Here is a 13,827-nt window from a genome sequence, read left to right as displayed (position 1 = left end):
TGGACAGTAGAATCCTGCCGGAGTTGTATTGATATATTTGGACAGTAGAATCCTGCCGGAGTTGTATTGATATATTTGGACAGTAGAATCCTGCCGGCATTGTATTGATATATTTGGACAGTAGAATCCTGCCGGAGTTGTATTGATATATTTGGACAGTAGAATCCTGCCAGAGTTGTATTGATATATTGGGGACAGTAGAATCCTGCCGGATTTGTGTTGATATATTTGGACAGTAGAATCCTGCCGGAATTGTATTGATATATTTGGACAGTAGAATCCTGCCGGAGTTGTATTGATATATTTGGACAGTAGAATCCTGCCGGAGTTGTATTGATATATTTAGGACAGTAGAATCCTGCCGGAGTTGTATTGATATATTTGGGACAGTAGAATCCTGCCGGAGTTGCATTGATATATTTGGACAGTAGAATCCTGCCGGAGTTGTATTGATATATTTGGTCAGTAGAATCCTGCCGGAGTTGTGTTGATATATTTGGACAGTAGAATCCTGCCGGAGTTGTGTTGATATATTTGGGACAGTAGAATCCTGCCGGAGTTGTATTGATATATTTGGACAGTAGAATCCTGCCGGAGTTGTGTTGATATATTTGGACAGGAGAATCCTGTCGGAGTTGGATTGGTATATTTGGACAGTAGAATCCTGCAGGAGTTGTATTGATATATTTGGGACAGTAGAATCCTGCGGGAGTTGCATTGATATATTTGCGATAGTAGAATCCTGCCGGAGTTGTGTTGATATATTTGGACAGTAGAATCCTGCCGGAGTTGTATTGGTATATTTGGACAGTAGAATCCTGCCGGAGTTGTATTGATATATTTGGACAGTCGAATCCTGCCGGAGTTGTATTGGTATATTTGGACAGTAGAATCCTGCCGGAGTTGTGTTGATATATTTGGACAGTAGTATCCTGCCGGACTTGTATTGATATATTTGGACAGTAGAATCCTGCCGGAGTTGTATTGATATATTTGCGACAGTAGAATCCTGCCGGACTTGTATTGATATATTTGGACAGTAGAATCCTGCGGGAGTTGCATTGATATATTAGGGACAGTAGAATCCTGCCGGACTTGTATTGATATATTTGGACAGTAGAATCCTGCCGGAGTTGTATTGATATATTTGGGACAGTAGAAACCTGCCGGACATGTGTTGATATATTTGGGACAGTAGAATCCTGCCGGAGTTGTATTGATATATTTCGGACAGTAGAATCCTGCCGGACTTGTATTGATATATTTGGACAGTAGAATCCTGCCGGAGTTGTATTGATATATTTGGACAGTAGAATCCTGCCGGAGTTGTGTTGATATATTTGGACAGTAGAATCCTGCCGGAGTTGTATTGATATATTTGGACAGTCGAATCCTGCCGGAGTTGTATTGATATATTTGGGACATTAGAATCCTGCCGGAGTTGTATTGATATATTTGGACAGTCGAATCCTGCCGGAGTTGTATTGATATATTTGGGACAGTAGAATCCTGCCCGAGTTGTATTGATATATTTGGGACAGTAGAATCCTGCCGGACTTGTATTGATATATTTGGACAGTAGAATCCTGCCGGAGTTGTATTGATATATTTGGACAGTAGAATCCTGCCGGAGTTGTGTTGATATATTTGGACAGTAGAATCCTGCCGGAGTTGTATTGATATATTTGGACAGTCGAATCCTGCCGGAGTTGTATTGATATATTTGGGACATTAGAATCCTGCCGGAGTTGTATTGATATATTTGGACAGTAGAATCCTGCCGGAATTGTATTGATATATTTGGACAGTAGAATCCTGCCCAAGTTGTATTGATATATTTGGACAGTAGAATCCTGCCGGAGTTGTATTGATATATTTGGGACAGTAGAATCCTGCCGGAGTTGTGTTGATATATTTGGACAGTAGAATCCTGCCGGAGTTGTATTGATATATTTGGACAGTAGAATCCTGCCGGAGTTGTATTGATATATTTGGACAGTAGAATCCTGCCGGCATTGTATTGATATATTTGGACAGTAGAATCCTGCCGGAGTTGTATTGATATATTTGGACAGTAGAATCCTGCCGGAATTGTATTGATATATTTGGACAGTAGAATCCTGCCGGAGTTGTGTTGATATATTTGGACAGTAGAATCCTGCCGGAATTGTATTGATATATTTGGAAAGTAGAATCCTGCCGGAGTTGTATTGATATATTTGGACAGTAGAATCCTGCCGGAGTTGTATTGATATATTGAGGACAGTAGAATCCTGCCCGATTTGTATTGATATATTTGGACAGTAGAATCCTGCCGGAGTTGTATTGATATATTTGGACAGTAGAATCCTGCCGGAATTGTATTGATATATTTGGACAGTAGAATCCTGCCGGAGTTGTATTGATATATTTGGACAGTAGAATCCTGCCGGAATTGTATTGATATATTTGGACAGTAGAATCCTGCCGGAGTTGTGTTGATATATTTGGACAGTAGAATCCTGCCGGAATTGTATTGATATATTTGGACAATAGAATCCTGCCGGAGTTGTATTGATATATTTGGACAGTAGAATCCTGCCGGAGTTGTATTGATATATTTGAACAGTAGAATCCTGCCGGAGTTGTATTGATATATTTGGACAGTAGAATCCTGCCGGAGTTGTGTTGATATATTTGGACAGTAGAATCCTGCCAGAGTTGTATTGATATATTTGGGACAGTAGAATCCTGCCGGAGTTGTATTGATATATTTGGACAGTAGAATCCTGCCGGAGTTGTATTGATATATTTAGGACAGTAGAATCCTGCCGGAGTTGTATTGATATATTTGGACAGTAGAATCCTGCCGGAGTTGTATTGATATATTTGGGACAGTAGAATCCTGCAGGAGTTGTATTGATATATTTGGACAGTAGAATCCTGCCGGAGTTGTATTGATATATTTGGACAGTAGAATCCTGCCGGAGTTGTATTGATATATTTGGACAGTAGAATCCTGCCGGAGTTGTATTGATATATTTGGGACAGTAGAATCCTGCCGGAGTTGTGTTGATATATTGAGGACAGTAGAATCCTGCCGGAGTTGTATTGATATGTTTGGGACAGTAGAATCCTGCCGCAGTTGTGTTGATATATTTGGGACAGTAGAATCCTGCCGGAGTTGTATTGATATATTTGGGTTGTAGAATCCTGCCGGAGTTGTATTGATATACTTAGGACAGTAGAATCCTGCCGGAGTTGTGTTGATATATTTAGGACAGTAGAATCCTGCCGGAGTTGTATTGATATATTTGGGACAGGAGAATCCTGCCGGAGTTGTATTGATATATTTGGACAGTAGAATCCTGCCGGGGTTGTATTGATATATTTGGACAGTAGAATCCTGCCAGAGTTGTATTGATATATTTGGGACAGTAGAATCCTGCCGGAGTTGTATTGATATATTTCGGACAGTAGAATCCTGCCGGAGTTGTATTGATATATTTGGGACAGTAGAATCCTGCCGGAGTTGTATTGATATATTTCGGACAGTAGAATCCTGCCGGAGTTGTATTGATATATTTAGGACAGTAGAATCCTGCCGGAGTTGGATTGATATATTTGGACAGTAGAATCCTGCCGGGGTTGTATTGATATATTTGGGACAGTAGAATCCTGCCGGAGTTGTATTGATATATTTGGGACAGTAGAATCCTGCCGGAGTTGTGTTGATATATTTTGGAACGTAGAATCCTGCCGGAATTGTATTGATATATTGAGGACAGTAGAATCCTGCCGGAGTTGTGTTGATATATTTTGGAAAGTAGAATCCTGCCGGAGTTGTATTGATATATTGAGGACAGTAGAATCCTGCCGGAGTTGTGTTGATATATTTTGGAAAGTAGAATCCTGCCGGAGTTGTATTGATATATTTGGACAGCAGAATCCTGCCGGAGTTGTGTTGATATATTTTGGAAAGTAGAATCCTGCCGGAGTTGTATTGATATATTTGGAAAGTAGAATCCTGCCGGAGTTGTATTGATATATTTGGGACAGTAGAATCCTGCCGGAGTTGTATTGATATATTTGGGACAGGAGAATCCTGCCGGAGTTGTGTTGATATATTTTAGAAAGTAGAATCCTGCCGGAGTTGTATTGATATATTTGGAAAGTAGAATCCTGCCGGAGTTGTATTGATATATTTGGACAGGAGAATCCTGCCGGAGTTGTGTTGATATATTTGGGACAGTAGAATCCTGCCGGAGTTGTATTGATATATTTGGACAGTAGAATCCTGCCGGAGTTGTATTGATATATTGAGGACAGTAGAATCCTGCCGGAGTTGTATTGATATATTTGGACAGTAGAATCCTGCCGGAGTTGTATTGATATATTTGGACAGTAGAATCCTGCCGGGGTTGTATTGATATATTTAGGACAGTAGAATCCTGCCGGATTTGTATTGATATATTTAGGACAGTAGAATCCTGCCGGAGTTGTATTGATATATTTGGGACAGTAGAATCCTGCCGGAGTTGTGATGATATATTTGGACAGTAGAATCCTGCCGGAGTTGTATTGATATATTTGGAAAGTAGAATCCTGCCGGAGTTGTATTGATATATTTGGACAGTAGAATCCTGCCGGGGTTGTATTGATATATTTAGGACAGTAGAATCCTGCCGGAGTTGTATTGATATATTTGGACAGTAGAATCCTGCCGGAGTTGTATTGATATATTTGGACAGTAGAATCCTGCCGGAGTTGTGTTGATATATTTTGGAAAGTAGAATCCTGCCGGAGTTGTATTGATATATTGAGGACAGTAGAATCCTGCCGGAGTTGTGTTGATATATTTTGGAAAGTAGAATCCTGCCGGAGTTGTATTGATATATTTGGGACAGTAGAATCCTGCCGGAGTTGTGTTGATATATTTGGACAGTAGAATCCTGCCGGAGTTGTGTTGATATATTTAGGACAGTAGAATCCTGCCGGAGTTGTATTGATATATTTGGGACAGTAGAATCCTGCCGGAGTTGTATTGATATATTTAGGACAGCAGAATCCTGCCCGAGTTGTATTGATATATTTAGGACAGTAGAATCCTGCCCGAGTTGTATTGATATATTTAGGACAGTAGAATCCTGCCGGAGTTGTATTGATATATTGAGGACAGTAGAATCCTGCCCGAGTTGTATTGATATATTTAGGACAGTAGAAACCTGCCGGAGTTGTGTTGATATGTTTGGGACAGTAGAATCCTGCCGGAGTTGTGTTGATATATTTGGACAGTAGAATCCTGCCGAAATTGTATTGATATATTTGGGACAGTAGAATCCTGCCGGAGTTGTATTGATGTATTTAGGACAGTAGAATCCTGCACGAGTTGTATTGATATATTTGGACAGTAGAATTCTGCCAGAGTTGTGTTGATATATTGAGGACAGTAGAATCCTGCCCGAGTTGTGTTGATATATTGAGGACAGTAGAATCCTGCCGGATTTTTATTGATATATTTGGGACAGTAGAATCCTGCCGGAGTTGTGTTGATATATTTGGACAGTAGAATCCTGCCAGAGTTGTGTTGATATATTGAGGACAGTCGAATCCTGCCGGAGTTGTATTGATATATTTGGGACAGTAGAATCCTGCCGGAGTTGTGTTGATATATTTCGGACAGTAGAATCCTGGCGGAGTTGTATTGATATATTTGGACAATAGATTCCTGCCGGAGTTGTATTGACATATTTGGGACAGTAGAATCCTGCCGGAGTTGTATTGATATATTTAGGACAGTAGAATCCTGCCGGAGTTGCATTGATATATTTGGACAATAGATTCCTGCCGGAGTTGTATTGATATATTTGGACAATAGATTCCTGCCGGAGTTGTATTGATATATTTGGGACAGTAGAATCCTGCCGGAGTTGTATTGATATATTTGGACAATAGATTCCTGCCGGAGTTGAATTGATATATTTGGACAGTGGAATCCTGCCGGAGTTGTATTGATATATTTGGACAATAGATTCCTGCCGGAGTTGTATTGATAAATTTGGGACAGTAGAATCCTGCCGGAGTTGTATTGATATATTTAGGACAGTAGAATCCTGCCGGAGTTGTATTGATATATTTGGACAATAGATTCCTGCCGGAGTTGTATTGATATATTTGGACAATAGATTCCTGCCGGAGTTGTGTTGATATATTTGGGACAGTAGAATCCTGCCGGAGTTGTATTGATATATTTGGGACAGTAGAATCCTGCCGGAGTTGTGTTGATATATTTGGGACAGTAGAATCCTGCCGGAGTTGTATTGATATATTTGGACAATAGATTCCTGCCGGAGTTGTGTTGATATATTTGGGACAGTAGAATCATGCCGGAGTTGTTTTGATATATTTGGGACAGTAGAATCCTGCCGGAGTTGTGTTGATATATTTAGGACAGTAGAATCCTGCCGGAGTTGTATTGATATATTTGGGACAGTAGAATCCTGCCGGAGTTGTGTTGATATATTTCGGACAGTAGAATCCTGCCGGAGTTGTATTGATATATTTAGGACAGTAGAATCCTGCCGGAGTTGTGTTGATATATTTAGGACAGTCGAATCCTGCCGGAGTTGTATTGATATATTTCGGACAGTAGAATCCTGCCTGAGTTTTATTGATATATTTAGGACAGTAGATTCCTGCCGGAGTTGTATTGATATATTTAGGACAGTCGAATCCTGCCGGAGTTGTGTTGATATATTTGGACAGTAGAATCCTGCCGGAGTTGTATTGATATATTTCGGACAGTGGAATCCTGCCAGAGTTGTATTGATATATTTGGGACAGTCGAATCCTGCCGAAGTTGTATTGATATATTTCGGACAGTAGAATCCTGCCAGAGTTGTATTGATATATTTGGGACAGTAGAATCCTGCCGGAGTTGTATTGATATATTTGGACAGTAGAATCCTGCCGGAGTTGTATTGATATATTTGGACAGTAGAATCCTGCCGGAGTTGTATTGATATATTTTACACAGTAGAATCCTGCCGGAGTTGTGTTGATATATTTGGGACAGTAGAATCCTGCCGGAGTTGTATTGATATATTTGGACAATAGATTCCTGCCGGAGTTGTGTTGATATATTTGGGACAGTAGAATCCTGCCGGAGTTGTATTGATATATTTGGGACAGTAGAATCCTGCCGGAGTTGGTTGATATATTTAGGACAGTAGAATCCTGCCGGAGTTGTATTGATATATTTAGGACAGTAGAATCCTGCCGGAGTTGTGTTGATAGATTTAGGACAGTAGAATCCTGCCGGAGTTGTATTGATATATTTGGGACAGTAGAATCCTGCCGGAGTTGTATTGATATATTTCGGACAGTAGAATCCTGCCGGAGTTGTATTGATATATTTAGGACAGTAGAATCCTGCCGGAGTTGTATTGATATATTTAGGACAGTCGAATCCTGCCGGAGTTGTGTTGATATATTTGGACAGTCGAATCCTGCCGGAGTTGTATTGATATATTTCGGACAGTAGAATCCTGCCAGAGTTGTATTGATATATTTGGGACAGGAGAATCCTGCCGAAGTTGTATTGATTTATATTGCGGACAGTAGAATCCTGCCAGAGTTGTATTGATATATTTCGGACAGTAGAATCCTGCCAGAGTTGTATTGATATATTTAGGACAGTAGAATCCTGCCGGAGTTGTATTGATATATTTGGGACATTAGATTCCTGCCGGAGTTGTATTGATATATTTGGACAGTAGAATCCTGCCGGAGTTGTGTTGATATATTTCGGACTGTTGAATCCCGCCGGAGTTGTATTGATATATTTAGGACAGTAGAATCCTGCCGGAGTTTTAATGATCTATTGAGGACAGTAGAATCCTGCCCGAGTTGTATTGATATATTGTGGACAGTAGAATCCTGCCGGAGTTGTATTGATATATTTGGGACAGTAGAATCCTGCCAGAGTTGTATTGATATATTTGGGACATTAGAATCCTGCCGGAGTTGTATTGATATATTGAGGACAGTAGAATCCTGCCGGAGTTGTGTTGATATATTTCGGACAGTAGAATCCTGCCAGAGTTGTATTGATATATTTGGGACATTAGAATCCTGCCGGAGTTGTATTGATATACTTAGGACAGTAGAATCCTGCCGGAGTTGTGTTGATATATTTAGGACAGTAGAATCCTGCCGGAGTTGTATTGATATATTTATCTATGCCCCTCATAATTTTGTACACCTCAATCATGTCCCCCCTCAGCCTCCTCTGCTCCAAGGAAAACAAACCCAATCTTCCCAGTCTCTCTTCATAGCTGAAGCGCTCCAGCCCTGGTTACATCCTGGTGAATCTCCTCTGCACCCTCTCCAAAGCGATCACATCCTTCCTGTAGTGTGGCGACCAGAACTGCACACAGTACTCCAGCTGTGGCCTAACCAGTGTTTTATACAGCTCCATCATAACCTCGTTGCTCTGATATTCTATGCCTCGGCTAATAAAGGCAAGTATCCCATATGCCTTCTTTACCACCTTATCTACCTGTTCCGCCGCCTTCAGGGATCTGTGAACTTGCACACCAAGATCCCTCTGACCCTCTGTCTTGCCTAGGGTCTTCCCATTCATTGTGTATTCCCTTGCCTTGTTAGTCCCTCCAAAGTGCATCACCTCGCACTTTTCCGGGTTAAATTCCATTTGCCACTGTTCGGCCCATCTGACCAACCCATCTATATCGTCCTGCAGACTGAGGCTATCCTCCTCGCTATTTACCACCCTACCAATTTTTGTATCATCAGCGAACTTACTGATCATACCTTTTACATTCATATCCAAGTCGTTAATGCAGACCACAAACAGCAAGGGCCCCAGCAGAGATCCCTGTGGTACCCCACTGGCCACAGGCTTCCAGTCACAAAAACAACCTTCGACCATCACCCTCTGCCTTCTGCCACTAAGCCAGTTTTGTATCCAAAGTGCCAAGGCAGCCTGGACTCCATGGGCTCGTACCTTCGTGACCAGTCTCCTGTGCGGAACTTTATCGAAGGCCTTACTGAAATCCATGTATACCACATCCACTGCGTTACCCTCATCCACACGCCTAGTCACCCCCTCAAAAAATTCAATCAAATTAGTCAGACATGATCTTCCCTTGACAAAGCCATGTTGACTATCCCTGATTAATCCTTGCTTCTCCAAGTGGAGACTAATTTTGTCCTTCAGAATTTTTTCCAATAATTTTCCTCACTGGCCTGTAGTTCTCCGGTTTTTCCCTACTCCCCTTCTTGAATAATGGTACCACATTAGCGGTTCTCCAGTCCTCTGGCACATCCCCTGTGGCCAGAGAGGTTCTGAATATATGTGTTAGAGCCCCCGCAATCTCCTCCTTTGCCTCACACAGTAGCCTGGGATACATTTCGTCCGGGCCTGGGGATTTATCCATTTTTAGGCCTGCTAAAACCGCCAATACCTCCTCCCGCTCGATGTTAATATGTTCGAGTATATCACAGTCCCCCTGTCGTATTTCTATGTCTACATCGTCCTTCTCCATAGTGAAAACAGATGCCAAAAATTCATTTAGAACCCCTCCTACATCTTCCGGCTCCACACACAGATTGCCATTTTTGTCCCTAATGGGCCCTATTTTTTCCCGTGTTATCCTCTTACCCTTAATATACTTATAAAACATCTTAGGATTTTCCTTTATTTTGCTCGCCAGTGTTTTTTCATGGCCCCTCCTTGATCTCCTAATTTCTTTTTTAAGTATCCCCCTGCACTTTTTGTACTCCTCTAGGGCTTCCTCCGTCCTTAGCCTTTTGTATCTGCCAAAAGCCCTCCTTTTTTTCCTAATCCATTCTCGTATATCCCCTGACATCCAAGGTTCCCTGGAGTTCTTGGAACCACCCTTGACCTTCACGGGAACATGTTGCCATTGTATGGTCTCAATCTCCCTTCTGAAAGACTCCCATTGCTCCGATGCAGATTTTCCTACAAGCAGCTGATCCCAGTCCATTTTGGCCAGATCCTGCCTTATCCTATTAAAATCGGCCTTCCCCCAATTTAGAACCTTTATTTCCGGCCCCTCCCTGTCCTTTTCCATGACCACCTTAAATCTCACTGAATTATGGTCACTGTCACCAAAGTGCTCACCGACTAGCACTTCTTCCACTTGGCCGGCCACATTCCCTAGAATTAGGTCCAGTACCGCCCCCTCTCTTGTCGGACTTTCTACATGCTGGCTCAAAAAGCTCTCCTGGATGCACGTTAAGAATTTTGTACCCTCTAAGCCTTTTACACTCTGAGTATCCCAGTTAATATTGGGGAAGTTGAAATCCCCCACTATTATTACCCTATTATTTGCACAATTTTCTGAGATTTGCCTACATATCTGTTCCTCTATCTCCCCCTGACTGTTTGGGGGCCTATAGTGCACTCCCATCAAAGTGCTTGCCCCCTTTTTGTTTTTAAGCTCCACCCATGTGGCCTCATTAGAGGAACCTGCTAATATATCATCCCTCCTTATGGCAGTAATTGATTCTTTAATTAATATTGCGACCCCCCCTCCTCTTATACCTCCCCCTCTGTCTCGCCTGAAGATTCTGTACCCCGGAATATTGAGCTGCCAGTCTTGCCCCTCCCTCAACCATGTCTCTGTGACAGCAACAATATCATCCTCCCATGTGTTTATCAACACCTTCAGTTCATCCACCTTATTTGCAAGACTCCTTGCATTAAAATAGATGCCATCCAGCCTTGCCCTTACATATTTGCCCTGTCTTCCAAGCTGACTTGTTTTTTTCTCAATATTTGGCTGCACATCACCCCCTATTGTAGCTCCACTCTGTGTCCCATCCCCCTGCCAAGTTAGTTTAAACCCCCCCCAACAGTGCTAGCAAACCTCCCCGCAAGGATATTTGTCCCGCTCTGGTTCAGATGCAACCCGTCCGACTTGTACAAGTCCCACCTTCCCCAGAAGCAGGCCCAGTGATCCAGGAAACTGAAACCCTCCCTCCTGCACCAACTCTTTAGCCACGCATTCATCTGTTCTATCCTCCTATTTCTATACTCACTAGCCCGTGGCACTGGGAGTAATCCAGAGATTACAACCTTTGAGGTCCTGCTCTTTAATCTGCTACCTAGCTCCCTAAATTCTTGATGCAGGACCTCATCTCCCTTCCTACCTATGTCGTTGGTCCCAATGTGGACCACGACCTCTGCCTGCTCACCCTCCCCCTTTGTGGGATCCCGCTGGACGTGAAATGCCGACCGTATTTACCGTTATAAGAACCGTAACTACTCTTCAAAATACAATTCACCAAGCTGAAAGAGCGTTGGAGCGGGCTGTGAATGTAAAAGGCGCTGAAGAAACACACCGTGGGTTAGGTTTTGACTTTGTGCGATTGCGTTAAACGGGTGAGAGCGAATCGACCGCCCGTTTCACATCTCCCCCGACTGTAATTTCAATCCAAGTCCGTGGAAAGAAAAATCAGGAGAGATGTAAAACAGGTCTCCGATTCGCTCTCACCCGCTTTACATAATCGCATAAAGTCAAAACCTCGCCCACTCTTCTTCCTCCACACCTGATCGGAAATGCAGCAGCGGTTCTTGTACGGACTCTCCCGCTCCTTATTACACTGTGTGAACGACACAGAAGTAGGTCGCGGTGTCCGTCAGACGTAAGGCCGCGATAGTCAGGGAGCTGCGCTTCTCCCAACGTTGACTGACGGCTTTAATCCGACCTTCTTGTTCACCGTTTTCCGATGCCATTATCAACATCTTTGGGCTTTGGTTTGGAGCCTGCACGAACCAGTATATCGCAGAGAACGGAATGCTGGTGTGGCAATTAATAGTTATGGTTTTCCATTCACTGGGAGGCTGTGACGGAAATGTTTGTACAACTTCCTCTTTCCCTGTAACACGCACTGTTATCAATGGAACAAAACAGACACCAGTCAGTCCCAACAGATCCCATCACAGGACGGTCAACACCAGTCAGTCCCAACAGGTCCCGTCATTGGGCGGTCAACATCAGTCAGTCCCAACAGGTCCCGTCACCGGGCGGTCAACACCAGTCAGTCCCAACAGGTCCGGTCACCGGGCGGTCAACATCAGTCAGTCCCAACAGATCCCATCACCGGGCGGTCAACACCAGTCAGTCCCAACAGGTCCCGTCACCGGGCGGTCAACACCAGTCAGTCCCAACAGATCCCATCACCGGGCGGTCAACACCAGTCAGTCCCAACAGATCCCATCACCGGGCGGTCAACATCAGTCAGTCCCAACAGATCCCATCACCGGGCGGTCAACACCAGTCAGTCCCAACAGGTCCCGTCACCGGACGGTCAACACCAGTCAGTCCCAACAGATCCCATCACCGGGCGGTCAACACCAGTCAGTCCCAACAGGTCCGGTCACCGGGCGGTCAACATCAGTCAGTCCCAACAGATCCCATCACCGGGCGGTCAACACCAGTCAGTCCCAACAGGTCCCGTCACCGGGCGGTCAACACCAGTCAGTCCCAACAGATCCCATCACCGGGCGGTCAACACCAGTCAGTCCCAACAGGTCCGGTCACCGGGCGGTCAACATCAGTCAGTCCCAACAGATCCCATCACCGGGCGGTGAACACCAGTCAGTCCCAACAGGTCCCGTCACCGGGCGGTCAACACCAGTCAGTCCCAACAGATCCCATCACCGGGCGGTCAACACCAGTCAGTCCCAACAGATCCCATCACCGGGCGGTCAACACCAGTCAGTCCCAACAGGTCCCGTCACCGGACGGTCAACACCAGTCAGTCCCAACAGATCCCATCACCGGGCGGTCAACACCAGTCAGTCCCAACAGGTCCGGTCACCGGGCGGTCAACATCAGTCAGTCCCAACAGATCCCATCACCGGGCGGTCAACACCAGTCAGTCCTAACAGGTCCCGTCACCGGGCGGTCAACACCAGTCAGTCCCAACAGATCCCATCACCGGGCGGTCAACACCAGTCAGTCCCAACAGGTCCCGTCACCGGACGGTCAACACCAGTCAGTCCCAACAGATCCTATCACCGGACGGTCAACACCAGTCAGTCCCAACAGGTCCCGTCACCGGACGGTCAACACCAGTCAGTCCCAACAGATCCCATCACCGGGCGGTCAACACCAGTCAGTCCCAACAGGTCCGGTCACCGGGCGGTCAACATCAGTCAGTCCCAACAGATCCCATCACCGGACGGTCAACACCAGTCAGTCCCAACAGGTCCCGTCACCGGGCGGTCAACACCAGTCAGTCCCAACAGATCCCATCACCGGGCAGTCAAGACCAGTCAGTCCCAACAGGTCCCGTCACCGGACGGTCAACACCAGTCAGTCCCAACAGATCCCGTCACCGGACGGTCAACACCAGTCGGTCCCAACAGGTCCCGTCACCGGACGGTCAACACCAGTCGGTCCCAATAGGTATCGCAGGAATTTCGGCACAGGAGTCGGCCATTCAGCCCTAAGGGTCTGCTCCACCATTCCATTAAATGATGGATGATCTGTATCTGACTCCATTTCCCTTGATACCCGGACCAAACAAAAATCTCTGCATCTCAGTCCTGAAAGTTCTCCCTAAATGGCCTCGCTCTTTGTTTAAGGCTATGACCCCTCCTTCTTAATTCCGCCATCACAAGGAATATTTTCTTCATATGCACCCTATTGAATCATTTTAACTTTTTAAACATCTTAACCAGATAATCCCTCAATCTTCTAAACTCAAGGGAATAAAACCCAACTTTATGCAATCTGTCCTCATCATTCAAACTTCTAGGCCCCTGTATCATTCGGGTTAATCTGCGCTTCACCC

The 13,827-nt window shown here is 44.5% G+C and overlaps 1 protein-coding gene across 1 annotated transcript; it reads left to right on the top strand.

The window, feature by feature from the left end:
* Positions 1-11,925: 11,925 nt before the first annotated feature.
* On the top strand, positions 11,926-13,518 carry LOC137309922 (melanoma-associated antigen E1-like). Its single transcript, XM_067977923.1, has one exon. It carries the CDS (start codon positions 11,926-11,928, stop codon positions 13,516-13,518), a length of 1,593 nt encoding a protein of 530 aa, XP_067834024.1.
* The last annotated feature ends 309 nt before the right edge of the window (positions 13,519-13,827 follow it).

This window comes from Heptranchias perlo, unplaced genomic scaffold (genome assembly GCF_035084215.1).
Source record: "Heptranchias perlo isolate sHepPer1 unplaced genomic scaffold, sHepPer1.hap1 HAP1_SCAFFOLD_191, whole genome shotgun sequence".
NCBI lineage: Eukaryota > Metazoa > Chordata > Chondrichthyes > Hexanchiformes > Hexanchidae > Heptranchias > Heptranchias perlo.
The sequence above is the reverse complement of the archived record's forward strand: the minus strand, read 5'-3'. Positions and strand labels throughout refer to the sequence as shown.

Bases quoted from the DNA above. Each gene is read 5' to 3' on its own strand.
- LOC137309922 (XM_067977923.1), top strand. From the start codon at position 11,926: ATGGAACAAAACAGACACCAGTCAGTCCCAACAGATCCCATCACAGGA.